This window comes from Equus quagga, chromosome 1 (genome assembly GCF_021613505.1).
Source record: "Equus quagga isolate Etosha38 chromosome 1, UCLA_HA_Equagga_1.0, whole genome shotgun sequence".
NCBI lineage: Eukaryota > Metazoa > Chordata > Mammalia > Perissodactyla > Equidae > Equus > Equus quagga.
The window spans coordinates 26,379,372-26,393,383 of record NC_060267.1 but is presented as its reverse complement, the minus strand read 5'-3'; the positions used below and the strand labels follow the sequence as shown (position 1 = coordinate 26,393,383).

General features: G+C 35.2%; 1 protein-coding gene across 8 annotated transcripts in view; it reads left to right on the top strand.

Moving 5' to 3' along the window:
* Positions 1 to 14,012, top strand: part of LRRK2 (leucine rich repeat kinase 2) — a 139,941-nt gene that overhangs the window by 26,362 nt on the left and 99,567 nt on the right. For all 8 annotated transcript variants that reach the window (XM_046671874.1, XM_046671884.1, XM_046671892.1 and 5 more), the window contains 3 exons: positions 2,378 to 2,507; positions 4,792 to 4,916; positions 9,673 to 9,785. In XM_046671874.1, the coding sequence (XP_046527830.1) occupies positions 2,378 to 2,507; positions 4,792 to 4,916; positions 9,673 to 9,785 (368 nt within the window). The remainder of the gene's footprint in view (positions 1 to 2,377; positions 2,508 to 4,791; positions 4,917 to 9,672; positions 9,786 to 14,012) is intronic.

Here is a 14,012-nt window from a genome sequence, read left to right as displayed (position 1 = left end):
ACCTTTGCCATGTACAAACAACATTGTTTTGGTGCTGTAATTCTTAACCATCTAGAAATGTCTTTGATATGCCAGCAAAACAACCATGCTTTTGTGAGATTTGGACTGCTTCTTATTATGGTGTCTGAGGATTCGTTACAGTTGGAGTCAGTCTTGATTTCTTTGTTCAGAATCAGTTCTCTGCTCTTTTGACTCCTTCTTTGTTCTTGGCCATCTGCCAGGTAAACTGCCTCAGATCCCTTGTATTGTCCTTGGAGTTCTGCTTTAGGAGAATATTAAGAACTTGAGCAGCTTGTTCACCAACCTTTGTGGGCAACTTCTCATTGAGAGATGCTTGGGAACACTGGGTGTGCTGGGCTGGATACGATTTTCTAGAAAACTGACTGGATTGGCAGCCAGAAGAACTGGGTTCTACCATGGTGGTCCCAAGGCAAAGGCTCAAACATCTGTGTGACGTTCTCCATGTTTAATTGATTAATTAAGCTAATATTTATTGAGCTTCTGCTATATACTAGACAATGCCCTGGGCACTTGGGATACATCAGTTAAATAGACATCCCAGGCTCATGGAGCTTAAACTCTAGTGGGGAAAACAGATAAGAAGACTAAATAAAATATATCACATATGAGGTAGCTAAGAAAAAAAATGAAGCAAAGAGGGAGGATATATGTTAGGGGTCAGAGGAGAAATTGTGACTAGGCAGCTAGGAAAGAAGGTGACTGTTGAAGTAAAGACCTGAAGAAAGTTGCATACTGTTATTGGCCTTTTAAGGCAGATAATTTATCACTAAAATGGAATACATGGGGTCAAGAGTATTATGTAGATAGCTGGTAAATGAGATGAAATGTGTAAAATTTTCTGTAAACTCTGAAGTGACTCCGTGATGTGATTTCTTCTCCTAGGTCTAGTGTTTGATGAAATTTCTATTCTCAATTTTTCAAGTCTTAAATTAGGTTAATGTCTAGGACAGTGGTTCTTAAAGTGTAGTCTCTGGACCAGCAAAGTTGCCTGGGAACTTGTTAAAAATGTGAATTTTATGGCCACACACAGATTTACTGAATCATAAACTCTATAGTTGGGAGCCAGCATCTGTGTTCTAACAAGCCCTCCCCCCAGGTGATTCAGAGCCACACTTAAAATGTGAAAACTGCTGGTCCAGAATGACTTCTGTCTTTCAAAGTATATCTCCTTGGTTAGAATTTAGCCACTTTAGGAGGGGTTATTAAATCTTCTGATGTGACCAAGTGAAATAACCAACTCCTTGTCATATTTTAATGTGTGATATTCTGGATGTCTTTAAAAGGTATGAGTTTTCAGATTTGGGCAGTAATTTAGAATGTGTATGTCACTTGCACTTATTTCTGAGTTTTGCCCTGTTTTTTCTTTCTTTCCAAATTTGAGATTGATAACTCATTGTTCAAAACAGTACTTAGGTTCAAACTTTCTGAGTTTCCCTTTCTGCCACTCTCAAAGTGTTGAATTATAGCGTGTAATATTGGAATTGATATTTATGTTGCAGCTTCAAGACAACTGATATTTATATGGAAACTTTAAGACGTTGGGTTTGCGTTTAGAGAAGGAAGTTTACTATGAAGAGGAAAATTATTTTGTAATCATTGTTGCTGGGATATAGTTACTTTTCCACTTATAATGTAAAATCAGTTGTAAAGCATATCTGTGTGTTTCTTAAGCTTTGGCATTACTTTGTGAAAGTATGTAATTATTTATGCTCTGTATCAGTGCTTTCCATCCCTTTGCACATGGTGGCATACGTAGAAATGATAATGTTTGTACAGTCCCCTGGGGTAAATGGAGAAAGGAACTCAAGGCTGAAGACAACCCAACCTAGTTCCAGCCCCTTGCCCCTACCCAACATCCCCTGTCCCCCAAAAGCTGGGAGGATAGTCAATGTCTTCATGCACCTGTAACTTGTTCCCACATCAGTAGTGTCTAGTATACCTAGTGATCTTAGCTCTATATAAGTGCAGTTATTTTGTGGAATTGTTTTAAATATTGGAATGAAATTTAGCTTTCATTCTTCTTTTGGAGGGCATTATTTTAAAACATTTTTCTGCAAAAAACAGTCCTTTCATATGGACTGGGGTATGGTGATTATACTGGAACTAGTCTTCTCTGTGAATAAAACTTTGAAAATTAAACACTCAATGAATGGTTAATAAATGTGAAAAAATTGGAACTGGTATATGTTTTAAAGAAATAAACATTAATGATCTGTAAATTGTCAATGAAATAGAAATTACATAATGTACTTGTATATACTTTCCTATGAATTTGAACTTCTTAATATTCTGTGTTATTGCAAAGTTATGAAGATGTGCTTTCATTTCTACAAGTAACATTAAAAAAATCTTGTAGTTAATTTCAGAAAAATCCTGTTGTCAAAAGGAATATACCTGAACGTATTGGAGTTAATGCGGAAGCACATACATTCCCCTGAAGTGGCTGAAAGTGGCTGTAAAATGCTAGATCATCTATTTGAAGGAAGGTAATAGAGATGCATGAACTTATGCAGAATATATAATATTGGATCAGGTAGAATATCAATATTTCAAGCACATTCCTAAGAATGAAAAGAAAAACATAAGGCACTTGAAGATTGAAACTGTACAATATAATCTCGTATCACTGATATCATAGACTTATTTTATCTGAATATTGAAAGGGAGGGTAGAGATTGTATCAATATGTCGAAGGTTTGCTTTTGTGCTTCATGCCTGATGTTGACTCCGTTTTGAAAAGTGACAATTATACAGCACATAACCATAAACAGTTTTTCAAATTATTGTGTAAGTGTGAAAGGTGTAAAAGATAAAATCAGGATACGGCTTCTTGTTGTTGCTTTTTCACAACTAATATTTATGATTGTTCCTTCATTTGAGTAACCTTAGTTGTCTTTTCCTGCTCTCATTCCATAGCTGGGAAAGCTTTTAGTCACGTCTAGTCCAAGTCCAGAGAGGTAAAAATTACATGGCTGGTTAGTGGCACAACAGAACCAGATCTGACAGTGGATGATGGGGTGGGGTTGGGGGGGGTTGGCGAGTGGAGGGGGCACAGAATGCTGGCTTAAAAAAACCTGTTTAAAAAACTAAAACTGAATTACATACAGAAGGTGTCCCCTGCAGGATATGCTCAGTGCCTTTTTGCATTTTATTAGCCCAAAGAATGTGCAGTAACTTAGGCCGAGTCTGAGTAAATTTCCAACAAAAAAGAGGCTGTACAGGAAACTGTCATGGGTAAATGAAAAAATAAATGGCACAGATATTGCAGTAAAAACTGATTTTATGTCCCGGCTTTCCCACTAATTTGAGCCAACTCTTTGATCTCTGAACTTCAGGTTCCACATTGATAAAGAGGAATAATAATAATAACCTCATAGGTTATAAGTCTATAATGTAAGGGTTAAATAAATTAATGTTTACAAAGGAATTAGGATAATACCTGGTACATTTTAAGCACTCAATAAATCATAGCTATTATTATTAATACTATTATTAAATAAATATAAATGAAATGCATATAGCATGACAAACTGTATGTAACACATCTATAGACTAATAAGGAATGGGGTTACATTGCTTTTAACATCAGTCCAGCTGATCTATTTCTGTTTATGTGTATATCAGATCTTTGAGTCATGTTTCTCTTATTTAAATGTTGCTCTTCGATATTTAAATGAAAAGTTTATCTTAAGTGGTGATTTTTATGGTCCTGGAAGTGTGAATTTTTATAAATGAGGCAAAACCACAGTGAATAACCTACAATTTAAGATTCTGTAGATTCTGGGCAGTTAATTTTTCTGGCTGTTTCCTCATATGTAAAATGTGTAAAGTTCCAGGCCTGGGGATTTAAAATTGACTATGACAGTGTGTCTGCCGCTAAAAAACTCATTGTCCAGTTGGGGAGACTGATATGTAAACAGATCATTACAATCCAGTGTGAGAATGCAATGGCAGGGGTGTGTAAAAAGACAGTGGTAAGAGCAGAGTGAACCCAGTTGGGGTGACCAAAAGAGGGGAGCCTACACAGAAGGGATGTGTTTAAACTGGGGCTTTAAGGTGGAAAAGAGGAACAGTATCTCAATGGCCACAGAACCATGCAAAGCGAGGACGTAGTTCTGATGTGTACCAGTTTCAGTTAACATGCCACTGTGCAAAGCAAGGACTGCCTGTATGAAAGTTCTTAGTACCTTCTGACATCTCGTGAAGTGGCATTTATTCATATGTAAAAGAAAGAATAGCTGAAATGCTTTAGAGAAACCAAAATTTTAATGTAAATAAAATGCATTAAGAATACCATATCACAAGTCCGGAGGTGTTACTCTGGAAACAGGTTGGTATGTAAAGACGCTGTGCCTTGGGGGTCAGGTGAGTTTACGTTCCAGCCCTGGCTCTGTCACCTCCTCATGATAAGACCTTGATATTTAACCTCTCTCAATCTAAGTTCTTTATCTGGAAAATGGAGATGATAACACCTACTTTCCAGGCTTGTTGCCAATGACCCATGTGTAGATCAGAAGGAAGTTTTAGTTTTGTGAAACTAAATGGTAGAGTAATTCCCGGGTTACTGTGAATTCAACTTCTTGAGAACAAAGTTTAATTAAACAATAATTAAAAGTGTATATGCTCATATTACTGAATTCAAATGTATTTTCATATAGCTTTTTCTGATAGAATATATTGGTTCTATTTTCCTGCACTTGTTTCACATTGGTGTTTGCACAAGGGAATCAGGTTGTACTTTTAATAACCATTTCAGTATTCTATCTCCAGTAACCCTTCCCTGGATACAATGGCAGCAGTGGCCCCCAAAATAATGGCAGTAATGAAAAGTCATGAGACGTCATTGTCAGTGCAGCTGGAGGCACTTCGAGCTATTTTACATTTCATAGTTCCAGGTAAGTTCTATAATTGATTGTGGGAAGAGATAGGAATTTAAATGAGTTTTTGACTTTTCATGAAATATCAACTTTCTAGGCAAAAGTTAAAGGACCAGTTTTTGTTAACCAAATGCAAATCTTTCTACTAACCCAAAAATAAGAATAGAGGAAAATGATGATGTAGAAGGCTCAGATTAATTTATAAGAAAATTCAATCATTTATTTATATAAGAAATAACTGAAATTAAAGTGTGGAGCTTTATTTCCAAGGAGAGTGTCCATCTCTGATAGTTCTTTTCTATTTCTGTTGCCATCGAGAAGTCCAAGTTTTTTTGGTGGTGTTGTTTTCTTGTCTGCACTATAATAATAGCTAACTAATTTTCACACTTCCTCTCTTGGCTCTTCCAAGTTCTTGTTGTACTCTGTGGTTGAATGACTCTTTCTCAAATATAACCTTGTGGCTTTTACTCATTAATTTCAGTAGCTTCCATCCTCCTCCTCTTTACCTCCTACTTACATCTCTTGTGACCTTATTTGTCCTCCAAAGCCCATTTAAAATATCTGATCCTCCATTCATTTAACACGTATTTATTAAGTGCCTCTTATGTTCTAAACATTGTGATGACTGCAAAAGTATGCAAGTTAAAGGAAAAAAAGCATGACTGTACTATTATAGGAGCTTAGAAGTAGATGGATATGTAAATAATTAATTACCAGACAGGATGTGACGAGCTGTTATAGATAAATGTATAAAAGGCTAAGAATATTGATGGAGACACAAGTAATTTATTCAAAGGAATAGGTCAGAGATTATATTATTGAGGTTGAAGGGTGATAAAGTATGTTGCTGACCTGGTAGAAAGGCAGGGAAGGACATTTCAAGCAGAAGGAGAAAATGCACGTGTTCTGGGTTGAGTGAAGGGTGGAGCAGAGGAGAGCAGTGCCCGGGGATGAATGTGGAAGGACAGGCAGAGGACTGAAAGTAAAGGGACTAGAATTTAATGCTGAGCAATTTGTGCTTTTTAACAGAAGTCAATTCAAATTCATTAAAGGTGTTGAAAAGTTGTAGTGTCATGACCAAATCTGAAATTTATAACAATAGAAGTGTGGTGTAGAGGATGAGTGGCAGGAAGAGAGCCTCCTATAGGGAGATTGGGTTGGAGGCCATGATAGGCTGGTGGGACATGGTGGGGCCCGGCAATGGAAACAGAGCAGCAGATGGACCTGAGAGATGGTTTGGAGATAGATATGACGTGACTTTCTGACTACTGAATATCAGGAATGTTATTTTTGTTGTTGTTCTGTAGAATTCCCAGTTCTTTTGGGTTTTTTTCCTTTTTAAATGAATTCTTTCCAAATCTACCATTATCTGTAGTCATAGGTCTTTTATGTTTCTGAGTATAAAGAGTGTACTCAGTATAAGAGTATACATTTTTTCAAGGAGAGGTCTTTCTTCATACCTTCAACAAAAATAGCCATTCAAGCAATAGTTTTCTAATTGAATCACGGTGTCTCATTCACAGTTGTCAGTCAACTTTTGAGATATAATTTAGCAGACATAATTTTGCTTGAAAATATTAACGTAAGTTTTTTTATTTTGTTTGAAGATTGTAAAAACAAAATAAAACAAAACCCCTTTGATTACTCTTAAAGTTGTCAGCCTTATTCTTTCAAGGGTGGTTTTGAGTTTTAAAGATAATCAAAAGACATTCAGAGCCAAGTATGTTAGTTAATAAAATAATAGTCTTTTATAGTCATGTGCTGCATAATGACATTTGGTCGACGATGGACCACATATACAATGGTGGTCCCATAAGATTAGTGCTGTATAGCCTGGGTGTATGGTAGGCTATACCATCTAGGTTTGTGTAAGTACGCTCTTTGGTGTTCGCACAACAACAAAATCACCTAACCACGCATTTCTCGGAAGTATCCCAGTCATTAAGCAATGCATGACTGAGTTCAAAAACAAGTCTTGAATATAATATTTCTTTTCTATTATTGTTCTTATATTGACCCTGAAGCAACATTGATAGTCAGTAATCATTTAGATGTATTAAATGATAAAGTAAATGATGTTTTTTACAATGATGTTTAGATGTATTAAATGGGTGCTCTTGAAAATAATTTTATAACTGATGGTTATACTATATGTAGGGAAATACATCTAAATAGACACATTTTATAAACATATCAATATATAAATACATTTCTCTATTTGGTAAAGGCTTCACCATCTACTTTGCTCTAGGCTACCATACCATATTACCATCCCCGCCATACGACACCATTCTGTATACCAGTGAATAACTATGGTATTAGTACCCCAGTAGTTTTGAGATTGAATATGAGTCTTGTTTGAACATGCTAAATTGAGATGCTTATAAAGTATCTAGATGTCCATGTACTCATTTATTAACTAGACTATCTTCAGATTTCCTTAATTGTAGCAAAGATGTGCAGCACAGCAAGTTTGTATAATTCAGTACCTGATTCAGGAATACATACTGCATTTGGTGTTACGTGTCTTAAGCTTCTTTCAGTCTTGTACTGTTGCTTCCTCCTCTTTTTTATAACAATAACTTATTGAAGTGATTGAGCTGGTTGCTTTAATAAAATAATGAAGACTCAGTTCTTTTAATAAAACATGATTTGATGGGGCTGGACCAGTGGTGTATGGTTAAGTTCACATGTTCTGCTTTGGCGTCCTGGAGTTTACAGGTTGATCTCGGGCATGGACATACACACCACTCATCAAGCCATGCTGTGGTGGCATCCCACATATAAAATAGAGGAAGACTGGCACAGATGTTAGCTCAGCGGCAGTCTTCCTCAAGCAAAAAGGGGAAGATTGGCAACAGATGTTAGCTCAGGGCCAATCTTCCTCACCCAAAAAAAAATATATATATATATACACACACACACACACACACACACATAATTTGACTTGTACTTTCTTGACTTAGTGCAAGTGCTAGAGGAAATAATGTAAAATTCATTAAGAAAAGACATAGGCAAATTGGGAAGTACGTAGAGGAAAGTGATAATACATACAAAACTGCAACCATAAGAGCAATAAAAGGAACTGAATTTGTTTACTCTAGAGAAGAGATGCCACAGGAGGATACAAAAACTGTTAAAACACACTCATTTATAAGTCATAATAATAATAATACCTAACAATATGGAGGAATTAAAATGTGTCAGGCATTATTTGAAGTGCTTTATGTATATTAAGTTTTAAAATTCTTACAACAACCCATAAAGCAAATACTACTTTTCTTTTTTTTTGTTTTTCCCATTTTATAAATGATGAAACTGAGGCATAAAATGTGCAGAATTTAAGGTCACAGCTTATATAATGGAGGCAGATTTCGAACATGTGGCCTGACTCCAGAGTAGAGGAGTTTTACGTCTACATTTTATGTATACATTTTTGAAACAAACATTTTTTGAACAAGTATTATATCTAAAGCGTTGTACTTGGAACTCTTGGAGATCTGGAGATGACTAGGTTATGGATCCTGCCCTCAAACGTTTGGAGTCCATACAATTTAAAGAACTGTTATGTGGAAAGGAAATTCTATCCATCCTGGATACTACAACCTCAAGTGATATAACAAAGACCAGAGATGAAATTTATGAGAATGTTCATTTGGTCTTAAGAAACGTGTCTACGACAGATAAGAAAGATGTGTAATGAGACCCATTACATGTAGCATGAAGTTTTTACTACTTAACAGGCCTACTTTTAGTAGTCACATCTGCTTGTGCTGTAATGGGCAGCCTCAGAAATTAATGTGGTCTTGGTCACTGAAAATGAAGACACAGAGAGTTTAAGTGACTTGCTCAAGGTCATACAGCCGTAGTGAATGTTAGAACTTTTTTGAATTGATTGTAAAACAAGGACTGAAAGATCCAGGAGGGTGGGAATCCAGCCTGTCTAGTTCACTGTGGTATTCCTAGCATGTAGCATAATCCCTGGCATGTAGTTGGCATTCAAATTTTTGTTAAATGAAAAGCTCTATGCAGCCAATTTATAGTTTGTTTTAATACAAATTATCAAAGTCAAAGATTATAAGTAATTGTTTATGAATAATTATTTTTATAGCCTTAGGTTTTGGAAGCGTCATTCATTCATAATTTTGCTTATATATTGTATTCTATGACCAATTTTTTTTACTTCCAGTTTGTTCAACAGTTTTGGGATAGTTCAGCTACAATGTAGCTTAATAAGGAGTATGTCCACTTTAAATAACTCAATACTATTATACAACCTTAGAGGACTTTTAATAAAATCACATGCTCTTTACCATCGTAATGCTGAAACAAATCTTTTTTCTTTTCACTGTTATTCCAGCTGCTCTTTTATGCCTATGTTTCATATCTGACCTTTTTGTGTTGTAGTCCAAATAACTTTGAGCTTTTCTCAAGTAGTCCTTTGTTGCATAAAAATCTTCTAGTTTCTTGCACAAGTACAGCCTATTCATACAAAAAAGAGATTGTTTGCTGCAGAAAATTCCTCTACCATATAACTTCTTGCTCCTTTAAATTCAGTAAACATCCATACACGCTGTATTTATTTTATATTTAATGATGAACTATTTTTATAAATTCCTTAAAGCAAGGGGTTATTTCTTTGATAAGGAGCCATGTATTAGAAAAGAGTACAAATGTGTATTATTGGATTAATTATGATCGTTCATAACAAGTGACAATCTGTTCAGCTGTTCATGAGAAAAGCATTTATTTATTTACCTATTTTTGCATTTAGGCATGCCAGAAGAATCCAGGGAAGATACTGAATATCAACAGAAACTAAATATGGTTAAAAAGCAGTGTTTCCGGAATGATCTTCACAAACTGGTCCTTGCGGCTTTGAACAGGGTATGTATGATTTCGGTTTTCTGCCTTTATATTGTTAACAAGAATATGAAATTTGGAGAACTCGGAGAGCTTTTTTAGTTTAAGTTTTCCATCTTGTGTTTCCTATGATAGTAGGAAGTTTTGTGGTTAGAGACATAAAAAGACAATAGGGATGAAGAGGGTGAAGAGATGTGCCATTCCAGCTAAGGGAAGTGTGCTATCAGCCACAGACTGGGACAAGTTCTTTTGATTGCTAGTAACATAAGTCCACTCGAGTCTGCTCAATCAGAAAGAGATCCGGAGAACTAGATGAGCAGCTAAGGCTCATAAATGATGTCAGGAGCTATGGCTGCTGTCTTTTCTGTCTCTCCTCCCAGTTGCTGTCTTTCTTTTCTGGTCTTATGCTGAAAGATTCAATCCATGAAGACACAAGGAACAACGTTAAAGTCTTCTTTGATTCCCTGTGCTTATTTTCATTGCTTTCCTCATGATAACCTCTGAAATGGTTTGGTGTGCATTGTGTCTTCGTACTTTTAGGTATTTAGATATCTATGTACATTTGTGATAATCTATTATCATTAATATAATCAATAATCTTATTTAGTATGAAAGGGGGAAAGATGGGAATTATGTTGATATTGTGCAATACAACAGGTATTGATGGAATTAAGATGGTTTGGAAGTTTAACATAAGAAGGAATTAAGATGGTTTAGAAGTTTAATGTAAGATGAATTGGTTCTTTATAAAAGATATAAGAGTAAAAATGTAAGGAGTAATTAGGGTCAGTGTTTTCATGAAAGGAAGAGAGCAGTCAAGGTAACTAATGGAAATGATTCCATGTGGTTTTTTTAGTATTCTTTGAAAAATGTCATGAATTAATTAGAATAGCCTGCAGAGAGGTCTCCTTTGAAATCCAGTTTAAACTGAACTTTATAATGTGATGGTCTGTGATATATTTGAGTCATTTTTACTCAAACATTAATATGATTCTTGAGTATAGCAATGGATTGAATTTAGTTCCAGAAATATTTGGTGAATATAAGTATGTGGAAGGACCTGTGTTAGGCACTGGGAAAACAAAAATGACTATGTTTTGTACCCGTGTGTCCTGAGTCTCATAATCTGGGTAGGGGAATAATAGCCCTGCATAAAACTAGTTGTTGTACATTAGCACTTAAGAGCTATACGAGCTTTATGAACGGTATTCTAGGAACATAGAGGAGGGAGCAGTTAACTTTATTCATGGTATGTGTTAGTGAGAAGCAGGAGGTACCAGAAAAGCCTTATAGATAACTCTGATTCTAGTTAGCTCATCTTTTCTAAAGTTCCTGAATACAAGTGTAATATAGTGGAATGATGTAAAGGAGTCAAGAATCCCAGTTCTGCCCTTAAGTACTGTGATGCTGAGAAACTCACTCGGCTCCCAGGTCTTACTTTCTTTTGCTATATAATCCCAGGAGAAGTGGTTGAGAATCGCCCTGCCTTCCTTTTTTCCCATGCCAACTTTTGAGAAAGAACACATAGCATCTCACTAAAGAGTGACTGTCATTTTGGGGCAGGGAGTTAAGGTGATGGGGAAACAGAAGTAACAATGTTTTATTTAAAAAAAGTCTCCCCTGTGTCATTCCCTTAATCCTTCACCACGGTTGATAAAAAATGCTCTGAAAGATAAATGTAAGTATCCCTTTAGCTCTAAAATTCTATGATTACTTGTCTCACTCTGAATAAATGTTACAAAGCATTAGAGATTTTAGGTCCAAATACTACAGACACAGGAAATGAATTGCCATTAAAACTAAGTCTATTCTTGGAAAGCAGAATTCCAAATAAGGCAGAATTTGAGATTCGACTAAGATTTACAATGCAAAGACTATGAAAAGTATTTATTAATGTGGATCAATGTTTGGATATATGTAAAATTCCAGTAACATTCAGGCTGAAGTTAAAATCTGTCTGGAACATTGATTCCATTTATAGCTTGATCCTTTTGGCTTTTTCCACACATGCAAACTTGCAGTCACCTGTTCCAGAGAGATCCATTTGCCCAGTATTGTTTCTGGAGAACAAAGTAGAAAATAAGACTCTCACCGTTTTGTTTTGTCTGCATCTGTGTTTTGTATGCAGTAACGTTGCTGTTGTCTTCAGCCAGGGAACTTATAAAGTCAAACCAATCTTCTGATTAAATGGGACACAAATCGAAGAGCTTGTGTGTGTCACAAAAACCTTGGAGAAAATGTACCTAGTTTAAATATTGAAGATATTTATTTCAATTGTAAATAATATGTAGTGAAAGAAAGAGCCCATTTGTAAAAGCAACAACAATAACAATAAGTTACATAAGAATAAAGTAAAAAAAAGTTTATAGACTACGCTAAAGAAAACTATGAAACTCAACTAAGAAGTACAAGAGTTGAACATATGAAATGTATACCTTTTTTTATAAAATGACAATTTTTAAAACATGAAAATTGATCTATATGTATAAACCTTTAATAAAATAATGATATTTTCTTGGACTAGGTAAGCTTGAATAAAATTATGAGAAAATCAATTAAATGATTAATATGCATGAATAACCAGGAGAATTTTGAAAAAGAGCATAATCAATGTGGCCTAACACCAACAGATTATCAAACGTATTATAAAACTTTATTAATTGAAATAGTGTGACATTGGCACTGGAGGAGATATATCAGTGCCACATAATGGTGATTCAGGAAATAGACTCAAATGCAGATGTTCAGTTTGTATATGATATTCCTCAACCATCGAGTGGAAGATGGATTGCTCAGAAACTTGTGTTGAAACAACTAATTCTGCAGCCGTTTGAGGAAAGCAAAGAGAACTGCATATTTACCTTATTCATTCTGCCAAAGCACATTCAAGATGGATGAGATTTAAAGGTAAAAATGAATGGCATATAAACATATGAAAAGATGATCATTTTTAAAGAAATGCAAATTAAAAAAAGAAAAACCTTGTTAGGGGAAATTTAGAAATATCTGTCAAAATTAAAATGAACATAGTTTCTGACCAGCAATTCTCCTCTGAGGATTTATAATATAGATATACCTGGACATGTATGCAAAGAATTTTTAGACAAGAATGTTCATTGTGGCATTATTTCTAGTAAGAAAAATGGGGCAACAAATTAAATGCTTACATGGTAATCATTGGTGCTGTTTGCCAAATATTTTCAATTCTCCACCTTCTGGTGATTCTGGGATGGTATCTGCTGGCCCTTTGTAGTTAGATTGGATCATGTGACTAGTTTGGGCCAAGGTGTTGTAAGTGGAAGTTATGTTTGTCATTTCTGGACCAAACATTAATTGCTGGTGAGGCATCTTTCAGACACCATGACCTGTAATGTTTGAGATGGTGGTTGCTCCATCCGCAGACGTCCTGGAGTGACTGTGATGAGCACAGGCCCCTCCTGACCTGTAACACACATGAAACATGAACAAGAATCAAACCTTTTGTTTTTCAGCCTATGAAATTTTGGGGTTGTTTCTATGGCTTAATTTAGCCTGTCTTGACAATACAATCCCTATCAATAGATCCTAATTAAATTATATTGCTTCCAAATTATATAATTCTGTGTAGGGATTAATAACAACTAGGTGAGATTCCTAATATATTGCTAGGGAAAAAGCTCCAATTTTCCATGAATGTGAATGTATCATCCAGGTACCCATTTTTTTCCTTCATATATGTTAACACATTATGCACACTTTTTGATGAAATTGATATATTTCCACTTCCTTATGTCTTCTCCCTCCCTCTATCACTCAGTTAAGTTAGATGATATAGTGTTTGCTTTTGTAGCTTTAACTGTACAAAATTTTCCAATGGTTAAGTTTATGGGTTCTGGAATCATGATATCTGGGCTTGAATCCGACTTCACCCCCCTATAGACTAATGTATCCTTGTCAAATTACTTAAAGTCTTGATTTCATTATCTATAAAATGGAGATAATAAATTGTTTTTCACTTAGGGTTATTATGAAGATTTTTGTGAGATAATTCGTGTAACATACTCAGTACAGTGCCTGGCACATAGTGTGCACTCAGTAAATGTCAGTTAATGTTATTACTATTAGATTTAAAAGTATCTTTTGACCTCTGGCTATAAAAAGTGAGGAAATCGAAGTATTCCCACTGTCTTCCACTATCTCTACCTGTTTTCTCTCCAACTTTTGTTCAATACATTAATTTTACATGGACAAGGTTTAAAATGGTTACATTCA